At 36.5% G+C, this 13,211-nt stretch overlaps 1 protein-coding gene across 24 annotated transcripts in view; it reads right to left on the bottom strand.

Annotated features, from left to right (window-relative positions):
- Positions 1-13,211, bottom strand: part of DENND1A (DENN domain containing 1A) — a 533,371-nt gene that overhangs the window by 476,603 nt on the left and 43,557 nt on the right. For 23 of the 24 annotated variants that reach the window (XM_086325286.1, XM_086325292.1, XM_086325282.1 and 20 more), the window contains one exon: positions 11,916-11,986. In XM_086325286.1, the coding sequence (XP_086181412.1) occupies positions 11,916-11,957 (42 nt within the window). In that variant the 5' untranslated portion in view covers positions 11,958-11,986. Of the gene's footprint in view, positions 1-11,915; positions 12,022-13,211 lie in introns of those variants that run through there. The other variant, XM_086325290.1, reaches the window with a different exon arrangement.

Raw genomic sequence — 13,211 nt, 5'->3', positions numbered from 1 at the left:
CCTTGATATTCACCCAAAGGAGCTGCAAACTTATCTCCACATGAACACCAACATGTGAATGTTTATTAGAAATGTTATTCATAACTGTCAATACCTGGAAGCAACCAAGATGTCCTTTAGTAAGTCAATGGATACATAAACCATGACACATCCAGGCCATGGAATATTATTCAGCACTAAAAAGAAATGAGGCATCAAGCCATGGAAAGACATGGAAAGACATTAAACAATATGACTAAGTGAAAGAAACTCATCTGAAAAGGCTACATACCAATATGATTCCAACTATCAATATATGACAATCTGGAAAAGGCAAAAGTGGAAAGAGTAAAAGGATCAGTGGTGGGGATCATCGAGTGGACAACAGGGAGGGCTAAACAGGTAGAGCACGAAATTTTTAGAGCAGTGAAAATACTCTGTATACTATAATGATGGATATATGTCATTATACATTTATCTAAATTCACAGAATATACAACACCAAGAGTGAACCATGACATAAACAATGGACTGTGGGTGATTATGACAAGTTAATGTAGGTTCATCAATTGTAACAAACATACCACATTCATGGGAAATGTTGATAATAGGAGAGCTTGTGAAGGTATGAGGTAGGCATATCCAGGAAATTTCTGTATCATCCTCTCAATTTTGCTGTGAACCTAAATCTTCTCTTTAAAAAAATTAAACCTTTCAAAACAATAACAACCCCTATTATTTGAGAACTTTCTTATCCCAAGCACTAAGCATTTTACTTTAATCCTTTCAACTGAATGAAGTAGGTACTATTAGGACCTCCATTTTATAGCTGAGAAAATGAGGCTCTGAGATTGGCATTTTGTGACAATAAAAATAAACAAACTCGCTGCTCACGTGGATTTTATTGTTTAGTGGATCAATGAATTCCTAGTCCACCTAGAAGGCCATAGGCCTAATACAATGAACCACAGAAACAGCAAGAAGAAACACACTGCTGTGAATAAATCAAAAATTGTGAGACTTCCCTATTTCGTAATTTATACCCATATGGCCCTTAAATCACACACTTTAGAAACAGGAAGAAATCTGGAATCAGTTCCAAATAACCAAACATTAAGAAAATACATTGCTCACTTTCTGTTACTTTGTAAGAACAGCGATTCAAAGTCATTCTACATACCAATTTAGAGCATCAACACTGTGTAATAAAAAAACATGGCTTTAAGCAAGGATATACAATTAAGGTAAAATTAAAAATGTGATTTCAATGGAGAAAAAAAGCAATTTGAAAAAGGCATAGAGGAGGGCTTCAGAGAAATTAAATGTTCTATTTCTTGAGTGTTAGGCACATGGATTTACCTTTATTCTTTAAACTACACATATACATACATATATATAAGTTGTGTCATAGTTTTTATAAACTTGTTTAAAGAATACAGTCACACTAGAGTTCAGATCCCAACTCAGAACTTTGAACAAGTCATTTCCTATCTGTAAGCTTTAATCATTTAATACTGATTGAAGTATGCAAGGCATACTACTATATGCAAAGCACTACTCTAGATGTTAGAATAACAAGTTTAAGAAACAATTTCCACTTTCACTGAACCCTGCTTTTCTTATCTATGCAATTGAGATGATACTTATTTCATTAGGTGGTGGGCAAAAGCTTAACTGCACTGAGGTCTCACCAGACTCACCTCTAGTTTAAAGAAACAATCATTGTAACAATCTTAAAATACAAAACACACTGTAATTCTCAAAACTATCCCTGATTTTTTAAAGTCAGCTTGAAGAGTACAGTGAGGTAAGGTTCCATGCCTCTATCCCAACAAGATGTTTTCTAACCGGAGTATCAGGTACTTAGAGTTAAGAGAAATTACAAAGATTAAGTAATCCATGTCTTTTGAGTGAGTAGTAACTTAGCCCTATTCAGTTCAGTTCAGTCGCTCAGTCGTGTCTGACTCTTTGTGACCCCATTAATCGCAGCACGCCAGGCCTCCCTGTCCATCACCAACTCCCGGAGTTCACTCAAACTCACATCCATCAAGTCGGTGATGCCATCTAGCCATCTCATCCTCCGTCATCCCCTTCTCCTCCTGCCCCCAATCCCTCCCAGCATTAGAGTCTTTTCCAATGAGTCAACTCTTCGCATGAGGTGGCCAAAGTATTGGAGTTTCAGCTTTAGCATCAGTCCTTCCAAAGAACACCCAGGACTGATTTCCTTTAGAATGGACTGGTTGGATCTCCTTGCAGTCCAAGGGACTGTCAAGAGTCTTCTCCAACACCACAGTTCAAAAGCATCAATTCTTCGGCACTCAACCTTCTTCACAGTCCAACTCTCACATCCATACATGACTACTGGAAAAACCATATCCTTGACTAGACGGACCTTTGTTGGCAAAGTCATGTCTCTGCTTTTGAATATGCTATCTAGGTTGGTCATAACTTTCTTACCAAGGAGTAAGCGTCTTTTAATTTGGCCCTATTACACTGCTACAAATCAGGATCCATATCTTAACACTCTGTAAAGTGCATTTAATTTTACTGGAAAATTCAGAAGAAGCAAAATAAAAGCTAAAGTAATCAAGTAATAAAAGTAACAAAAAATTTTTTAATTTAAAAATAAAGTAATAAAGCAAAATAAAAGCTAAAGTAAAGGCAGGAGGAGAAGGGGATAACAGAGGATAAGATGGGTGGATGGCATCACCAACTCAATGGACATGAGTTTGAGCCAGTTCCAGGAGTTGGTGATGGACAAGAAAGCCTGGCATGTGGCAGGCTTCATGGTGTCGCAAAGAGTCAAACATGACTGAGCGACTGAACTGAACTGAATTATGCTGAATCAAAAACAAAAAACATCGGAAAAAACAAAAACTCTAAGTCAAAGAGATACATGCATCCCAATGTCCATAGCAGCACTACTTACAATAGCCAAGATATGAAAATGACCCAAGTTCCCATCAACAGACAATTGGTTTAAGAAGACGTGGTGTATATACACAGTAGACTACTACTCAGCTATTAAAAAAGAATACTGCATTTGCGACAACATGGAGAGACCTAGAGAATATCACAGTAAGTGCTGTAACTCAAAAAAGACAATTATTATACAATATCACTTATACATGGAATCTAAAAACAAAGAAATCTATACACAAAACAAAAACAGACTTGGATATAGAAAACAAACTTATGGTTAACAAAGGGGGAAAAGGGAGGGATAAATGAGGAATATGCAATTAACAGATACAAGCTACTATATGTAAAACAGATAAACAATAAAGATCTACTATATGGCACAAGGACCTATTTTCAATACCTTGTAATAATCTATAATGGAAAATAATCTGAAAACACATACACACAGCCACAAGTGGTAGAATCAGGACTTTAACTTCATTCCTGTGACATCTTCCCCAGAATAGCTGTCTAATATGACCTGCACATGCAGTAAGGAATTCAGATATATAGGAAAAGGAAAATCAGGCTTATAGAGAAAATAAGGGGAGAGACAGTTTTCATTCATGAAAGTTGCAAATTTCTTTTTTTTTAATTGAAACTTAGTTGATTTATAATATTGTTATTTTTAGGGGAATAGCAAAGTGATTCAGTTGTATGTATGTGTATATATATGTATACATATATACATATATATACATGTATATATGTATATATATATATGTATATAGGGGTATAGCCAAGTGATTCAGTTGTATATATGTGTACTGAATCACTTTGCTATACCCCTAAAAATAACAATATTATAAATCAACTAAGTTTCAATTAAAAAAAAAAAGAAATTTGCAACTTTCATGAATGAAAACTGTCTCTCCCCTTATTTTCTCTATAAGCCTGATTTTTCTTTTCCTATATATCTGAATTCCTTACTGCATGTGCAGGTCATATTAGACAGCTTTTCTGGGGAAGATGTCACAGGAATGAAGTTAAAGTCCTGATTCTACCACTTGTGGCTGTCCAACTTGGACAAATACATTAAACTCTTCGAGCCTCAGTTTCCTCAAAAGTAAGACTCATCTTAGAGGGTTATTCAAGGTTTAAAAAGGAATACTACAAATGACTGGGATATAATAAGGACTCAATGAATGTTAGCTATTTTATCACCATTCTTTAAAAGTTTGCAGTGATTTATTATCCAATTATTATTGAAAATAAGAAGATGATAAATTTTGTTAATACCTCTAAGAATATTTTAATCTGAGGGAAAACAACTCTCAAAAAAGGCTTTTTCCTCCTCTTCATCTTTTAAAGAGACAGCATAAATTGTTTATTTTTCAAGTCAATTTTTTAAAAAATAGCTAATGATGATCATACACTGATCACAGGTGAAGATCCCAGAATCAGAGTCCTATAAATGAAAGCTTAAGAACAAATCTGGTATGTTCCTTCTATTCCTGCTTTCTGGAGAGTTTTTATCATAAATGGATGTGAACTAAATAGACATTTCTCCAAAGAAGACATACAGATGGCTAACAAACACATGAAAAGATGCTCAACATCACTCATTATCAGAGAAATGCAAATCAAAACCACTATGAGGTACCATTTCACACCAGTCAGAATGGCTGCGATCCAAAAGTCTACAAATAATAAGTGCTGGAGAGGGTGTGGAGAAAAGGGAACCCTCTTACACTGTTGGTGGGAATGCAAACTAGTACAGCCACTATGGAGAACAGTGTGGAGATTCCTTAAAAAACTGGAAATAGAACTGCCTTATGATCCAGCAATCCCACTGCTGGGCATACACACTGAGGAAACCAGAAGGGAAAGAGACACGTGTACCCCAATGTTCATCGCAGCACTGTTTATAATAGCCAGGACATGGAAGCAACCTAGATGTCCATCAGCAGATGAATGGATAAGAAAGCTGTGGTACATATACACAATGGAGTATTACTCAGCCATTAAAAAGAATACATTTGAATCAGTTCTAATGAGGTGGATGAAACTGGAGCCTATTATACAGAGTGAAGTAAGCCAGAAGGAAAAACATAAATACAGTATACTAAGGCATATATATGGAATTTAGAAAGATGGTAACAATAACCTGGTGTACGAGACAGCAAAAGAGACACTGATGTATAGAACAGTCTTACGGACTCTGTGGGAGAGGGAGAGGGTGGGAAGATTTGGGAGAGTGACATTGAAACATGTAGAATATCATGTAAGAAACGAGTTGCCAGTCCAGGTTCGATGCGCGATACTGGATGCTTGGGGCTGGTGCACTGGGACGACCCAGAGGGATGGTGTGGGGAGGGAGGAGGGAGGAGGGTTCAGGATGGGGAACACATGTATGCCTGTGGCGGATTCATTTTGATATTTGGCAAAACTAATACAATTATGTAAAGTTTAAAAATAAAATAAAATTTAAAAAAAAAAAAAGAACAAATCTGGTTCTCAATTATTTTAAGTGAGCCAACACTCAGTTTTCTTCATGAAACTGCTAATACAGAAATGTGAACAGATACTTAGGAGAGATTTGAAAGCCAGATGTTTTGTTTTGTTTTTTAAGATTACTGCTCAACTCCAAGGTAGCTGAAAAACTCAGTCAACCAAAGCATCACATCTTAAGCCTTCTTTTCACAGAATTCTCTCAACAGTTTCTCAACTTGACTATCTACGTCTTTTTGCTGCTAAGTCACTTCAGTCGTGTCCGACTCTGTGCGACCCCATAGACAGCAGCCCACTAGGCTCCTCTGTCCCTGGGATTCTCCAGGCAAGAATACTGGAGTGGGTTGCCACTTCCTTCTCCAATGCATGAAAGTGAAAAGTGAAAATGAAGTCATTCCGTCGTCCCCGATTCTTAGCGACACCAAGGACTGCAGCCTACCAGGCTCCTCCGTCCATGGGATTTTCCAGGCAAGAGTACCGGAGTGGGGTGCCACTGCCTTCTCCATAAATGTTACTAAATGATATTAAAATAAGACCTAAACACTGGGAGGAGAGCAAACAGAGAGAGGCTGGTCTGGGAACAGCCTTGAGAAACTCATGCTGCCACTCGCAATGTGAAGCAACTGCCCAAGAAGAGTGCTTACAGCAGGTTCAGAGATGCCAGCTGTAACGAAACACTTGTGTCTGAAATGCATTCCAGAGTGTAAGCATGGTCAGTGCCATCTGATCAAGGGACTGGGCAGGCTCATCTCTCTTGCAAGAGCACCCTTTTTCGAGACCTTCAGTCAGATAGACTGAACTCAGCTCTGGGAATTTTCACAACCGGAGGTGACTGTATTCCTATTCTGGGATCCCTATGTAAGGTGGGTTCTTGAACAAATAGACAAACTGGAGAACACAAAATGAAACTGGCAGAAAAAGGCACTAAAAAAATAAGAACAAAGTAGATCAAAGATCCACTCAAAATGATCTAACTTCTTTTTCTAAACAGTAAAACCACATACCTAAATAACAAGATTATACACAAAAGATATTCACTGGCATTATTTACAACAGGAGAACCCTGGAACCAATCTAAAGATGTAATTATCAGTAAATATGGCACATAGATATGATGTCATAATTTGTAGCAACTAAATTGATTTTTACAAAGCTATATTAATAATTTTAGGAAAAGTTTAATGATTCAGGGGAGAACAAGGAAAACACATACATGTAACATAAGTTTAGGGGGGAGTTTATATATTTACACACACACAAGGCTATAAGAAAATAAATCAAAACATTAGTTATTACTGAGTGATAATTTTTCTCTTCTTTATAATTTTTCAAAAATTTACACGTGGTCAAAAACTAGTATGAAAACCAGCTACTAAACTTTTACAGATAAATAGAAAAAATATACACTATGATAATCTGCTAATACATACTCAAGTGGAAAATTTTGTGTATTTTTTTTTTTACAATGAAAACATAATATATCACAGTACAAGAAAAATCATAAGAATGAAACTCACAGAAATTTATAGAACAAAACCTATACTGACTCCTCCAATTAAAGACCCATAAAGTAGTTTCAGTGCTCTCTAACCCACCTTCTCACAGCAGGGAATTAATCCCTCTGGGGGATGCAAACAAACTTCAAAGAGAAGATTATGCCCAGACACTAGTACTGTATATAGCGTAAGGTTTATACCTAAGTTTATTCAGGTATTTTGGCAAAGATCAGAGATGCAGATCCAAGAAACAAAGACTAATTTTAAGACAGATTCTTTACAGTCATCTAAATGGCAAAAATAATGCATTAAATAGTATCTGAAAAAGGCAAATAGAAGTTGTATTAGAAAAAAGAAAGGTTGTAGAAGTAGACAAAAGTTATCTAAAATCAAATATTTGACAGCTTATTCACTGGTATTAGCAACTGGGATATCCTACGAATTCCCAAACAAAGTAAGTGGTACCGTGAGTTCAGTGTGCGTACCCAAATTTTATTTGCACAAACTTTGGGAGAAGGTACCACTCAGTGTCATAGGTCTGAATGCAGTATCTAAGTAGATTGGACAAATTACATGTCTCTTCCATGGATGTTATAGAACGCTCTTCAGAGCACAGAACACATGACAGTTAACATCTTCACGAGTTCATACACAAAAAATAATCAATGGGGAAAAGAACTGTCTTTAACATCTAGTAATATTTCTTACTGGTCTTTCTCACATTTGTCATCCTTTTATTGTGAGATAATTTTTTAGGTGTTACTTAGAAGTACCTGACCATTTTATAAAAACATGTTTTATGTAGAAGAACAGAATATTTTAGTAATTCGGCTTTATTTAGTTTCCCAATTTTTAAAAATTTTGGATAAGGAATCAAATTTAAGTTTAGCTTTTCTGGATATTAATCATTTAATAGAAAATTAAAATACTTGACATATTAAAGAATGTGAAAGACAAAACTACAAGTTTCTTGGAAGAAAATATAGGACAATAGCTTCATATCTGTAGAGTAGGAAAATACCAATAAACTGTAGGTATGAAAATCAAGAAGTTTTGATCAAAGATACCAGACAGTGAAAGACAAACTATAGAGTAGGAGACAATATCTACAACCCACCTGGTCAGATAACCTACATAATGCACAGTTTCTTATAAAACAACACAGAAAAGATAGAAAAAATTTAAAAATGATTAAGCCTTGAACAGGCACTTTAAAAAAGAAGATATTTTGAGAGGTCAATAGTGTATGAAAAGGTGCTCAATCTCATTAGTCACCGGACAAGTATACAAATACCAACAATGAGGAGATACTACAACTATCAGGTTGGAAGATAACACCAAATCTAACTGTATTAAGGACTGTAAAGATGTTGAACAACAAAGACCAAACACCGCTGGAAGTAGTGTATATAAGCAAGATCCACTTTGAAAAACAGGCTAGCATGATCCAGTGATCAAGTATGGTATACATCCTATGTATATGTTTACATGCACCAGGATTTAGGTATTGATATAAAGGTCACCACCACATTGCTTGTAATAGCCAAAAATTGCAAACAACCTCAAGTCCTTTCAACAGTAGGATAAACTGTGATATAATCTTAAAGTGTTCTACACTGCAATGAAAATAAATGACCACCATACACACAGCAACACAGAAAACCCTTACAGAATTGAGTAAAAAAGCAGCAAAACTACATACAGAATAATTCTATAAAACTCAGAAACAGGCATTATTACTAAATTAAATTTTTCAAAGAGGTAAACTTATATGGTAAAACTACAAAGAAAAACAAAGAAATGAGTATCATAAAAGTCAGGATAGTAGTTACCTCTGGAAAAAGGGAGGCAGGGACTTCTGGGGCACTGGCCAGCCCCACCTATAATATTTACAGGGCCTAGGCCTAGGCAAGAGTACAAACTGAGGTCCACAAATCATATGTCTAAACATTTCAAAGATGTGAAATAAGCTAACAAACTATTAAATATGTTCCATTATCACAAGTACTTGGAAGGCCAGATTCACACTGAGAATTCTTGAATTCCTTAGAGTTCTATGTAGGAACATGGTTCACAGAAAATTGGCCATTGGCCATCTCTCCCTTTTCCATCCCACAATGCCAGGAACCTCACACACAGGGATGCAATCACCTACACTCCCAAGTCCAAGCTCCATGCCATCCCCTACTCCCCACAAACAGATACCCTGAGGCCACCCTTTGGGTCTAGGGGTGTGTATACCAGCAGCCAGTTGACCCTCAGAAGGACAGACCCCAAGGAAGACTCAGACTCTGGAAATAAGACTCTGGGGCCACTGGGTCAAGAAATTCTTAGATGTGAGGTACTCACAGTTTGTCTAGGATGGAAGGATTCACGATCTAAGCATGCCCCACAGACCCTATGGACTTGCCTGAAAAGGGCACTTCAGAAGAGGGCCAAAGCATAGGGCAAGGGCAGGAGTTCTCTTGCCAGGACCAGAATTTCCTTAGAACCAAGCAATATTATGTCTTCACCCGGGTAACAGTAACAAGGATACTCACTCTGTAACTATTAAACTGTACACAAAGGTTTAACGTATTTTTTTCCACAAATAATGGAATGAACATCACATCTCTGCTGATGTGATACATATTGAGAAGGACACATATGATATTTGAAATACTCCTATCCAAAATCCATAACCTGAATCTAATCATGAGGGTAGAATCAAACCTAGGGACTTTCTACAAAACAAGAGACTTAGGTTCTTCAGAAACATGACATAAAGATTAAAAAAGGGAGGAAGGGATTGCAAAACTATTCCAGACTGAAAGAAACTAAACAGCTGTGAAAACTAAATGGATTACATGATCCTGAATTCTGGATCAGAGGGGGGAAGTGCTATAAAGGATATTATTGGGACAACTGATTAAATTTGGACAAAAGACATTAACTTTCTTACTTCAGTAATGGGACTACAGTTATTTAAGAAAATGCCCTTATTCTTAGGAGATCTATCCTAAAGTATTTAAGGGTGAAGGGTCACAATGTCTGCAACTTATTCTCAAAATGTTTAGCAAAAAAATACAGTGATCAAGCAAATAAGGCAAAACAGTAACAACTGATGACTCTAAGGAAAGCGAGTATACACTTAACTACTCCTATAACTTATCTTTTAAAATATTTTCAAATTTTTAAGTTTTTAAAAAGTAAACTAAAGGGGTTAAATGAGACAAGAGTTGCCTACAGGAAGAGGAATTAGATAACTGAGAGAAGAGGATACGGTAAAGACGTCTCATTTTGTACACTCTTCCATCTTATTTGTACTTAAACTTTGTTCATATTCCCAAAAAAAAATTCATTTTAACTTTGGGAGGAAATAACTATAGCACTGAAAGGGGGAGCATTAGCAACTGTAGAAATAAGAAAAATTTTTGTCCCTAAATCTATCAAATCACAGCTATCACCAGCTAGTTACTCTGTCAAGTGGGCTCACAGAGGTACCACAGCTCGAACACCCCTAGTATCAGCTACCTCCCTTCTCAATCCAGTAGTTTGCACAGTTAGAGGCACAACTTAAGATGAATATTAACATTCTAGTTCCAGAACGACCATAAGTTTATAACATGTCCATTAATTCAGAAAGTGAAGCACCCAGGGATCGAACCCAGGTCTCCCACACTGCAGGCGGATTCTTTACTGTCTGAGACACCAGAGAAACCCAGGAATACTGGAGTGGGTAGCCTATCCCTTCTCCAGGGGATCTTCCTGACTCAGGAATCAAACAGGGGTCTCCTGCATTGCGGCCAGAGTTTGTACAAGCTGAGCTATCAGGAAAGCCCTAATAAGTTTATAACATGTCTCATTAATTCAGAAAGTGAAGCTCACACAGTTTTCACTTTTGATATTGAGAAATGCATTTAAGAAATGCTAGTGACATTGTACAAAGCCCTGGAGATGCCATGGAGAGATGTGTATAACATGGTCACTGTCCTCAAGAAGGCAACTTAGAGTGAAGAGGACTTGAACCAAAAGCCCTTGCTATTCGCTATTCCACACAGTAGCTGTAAGATCTCGGTAAGTTATCTGAGCTCTCAGATGCTGTTTTCTCATAGGCATAATGGAGATGCCATCCAACTATCTTTAAGAGTTGTACTGTAAGAACTTACTAGGTACATCAAGCATGTAGGACAACAGAACAATAGATACTCAACAAAAAGGTAACTATGTTATGAGCACTACAATCTAAGTAAAATAATGAAGTAGAAAATATGCCCAAGGTTGTACAGCCAATGATAGGCGTAACTACCACTGGAATCCTGATTACTCCAAGTTTCTAATCCAAATAAATTCATTCTCCATAAACACCAAATAAATATACACAACTGCTGTTGTGTAGACCAAGAGATGCTCCCTAATATATCTTTGGCAAACACATCACTGTCTTAGGCACCAAGAAAAAGAACACTAGGCCAGAAGGTGATTTTTGCTCATTAACCAGGAAGGATTTTAGGTCAAAAAGTGATTTATTCAGCCTGAACAAGATACTCTAATCTTATCCAAGACCCTGTTGTCCAGGAATACATGTCCAAATTAGTCCAAAAGCTAAACCAGAGGAGGTGTTTCCTTCAACTAATTTTCAACCTCTTTTTTAACCAGCTGACATAAAATTTACTGAATTAAATCTATTTCAAACATCTCCTCCCAGTTTAGTGGCAGAGATTTCCCTTTATATTATTTTATAACCTAATTCTAAACCCTCTTTATTAGCAAGGTGACAATATTTCATACTAAAATGTTGACTTCCAGGTATCTCTGAAAGATACAAACTAAAATCCAATGGTTACAATGAATAAAGCCATAATTCAAAGCTGTTAAAGCAATGACTCTTAAATTGTTCCCTAGGATGATGTGTGCACAGATAAAAGGGAAAGACACTTAAACACACTTAAAGATAAATAACAGTTTAGAATATTCACATATTATCCAATGTGCATGGCTATGTCATACAATAAACAAACATGGCATATCATAATGAAACATGCATACCTGAAAGAGTGCCACCTGTCCTAGGATAGGCCACTTCAACATACACTTCAAAGGTGGTCTCTGGGTTTTGCCTACAAAAGAAACAGACCATGATTACTAACAAGGACTAAGGCAGCATGAACAGAATATGCAGGCTGTGAAACAGGGCAAACCTTGATTAAAATCATTAGCTCTCCAACTTAATGGCTGTGGAACTTTGGACAAGTTACTCAACTTCTCTGAGCCATAGCCTTCCTAATCTATAAAATGAAAATACCTAAGCAGAATTATTATTGTGAAATGTAAAGAAAACAACAAAAATTGCCTAAATACAATGTCTAGCACATAATAGGTTAGCCGTTGTTATGATTTTACAGATGATATATTTCCCATTTATACAGATGGATCTCCAAAACCAAAAGAAAAACTTTGAGGAAATTCAAACCAAGGCAACACTAGCACAATGTAACATGCTCCCTCATACTCCAGGATAAAATATTCAGGTGATGACATTAACTTGCTTACTTACAGGTGTTAAAGACTCAAGAGAAACAGTATCCTATCTCATTAGGCTATTATGAAGACAGGATGCTAATCTAAAATTTAAGATACTGTTTCCTCACAGCAGGGGGTGGGGGGAGGTGGGGGGCGGGGGGAGGCTTCCCCTGCATTGGCAATGGCAAGTATATGAATGTTCATTACTATATCCTTTTACCTTTTTATGTCATGAATATTTCATATTAAGTTTTAAAAAGATCACAGCACTAACAAAATGTTAACAGTTGTTCATTCTGAGTGACAAGAACATCGGGGTTATATTATCTTTGTATTTTCTCTTTTCTCTTTGATTCTAAAACTACAATAAAAAGATTATTTCCAGATTGCAAGAAAATCATTTAGCAGAAGAAAATGTTACACATTCAAATGTCTATGACTGAATTCTATTTTAAACCTGACAACAAAGCTCAGAGAAGAAACTTTGAGTTGCCTAATCAGATCTAAGGGAACTGCAATCAACTAAATACCTTGAATTTGCCCAGCAGATTCCACTTTCCAAAATAACTATCTCATTTACCTCTTTTCATCTTCATTATAACCTTATGAGGTAGGTGATCAGACATCACCCTCACCATACAGGTGAGGAATCTAAAGCAGAGAGAGTCTAAATGACTTGGTAATCTCACAACTGGTTAGAAACACAACCAGAACTGCAACTTAGACCTCCAGGCACTCAAATTCTGGGTTTCATTGATTCTAAGATGAAATTTTTCTCCCACATTTTCCCATGTTTTACAGTCTATTGCATCTTACAAGTCT

Source organism: Bos grunniens, chromosome 11, assembly GCF_055505025.1.
Source record: "Bos grunniens cultivar Pamir isolate PY7600 chromosome 11, Bosgru_T2T1.0, whole genome shotgun sequence".
In the NCBI taxonomy this organism is placed as follows: domain Eukaryota; kingdom Metazoa; phylum Chordata; class Mammalia; order Artiodactyla; family Bovidae; genus Bos; species Bos grunniens.
Note: the sequence above shows the minus strand (reverse complement) of the source record. Positions and strands in the feature narration are given on the sequence as shown.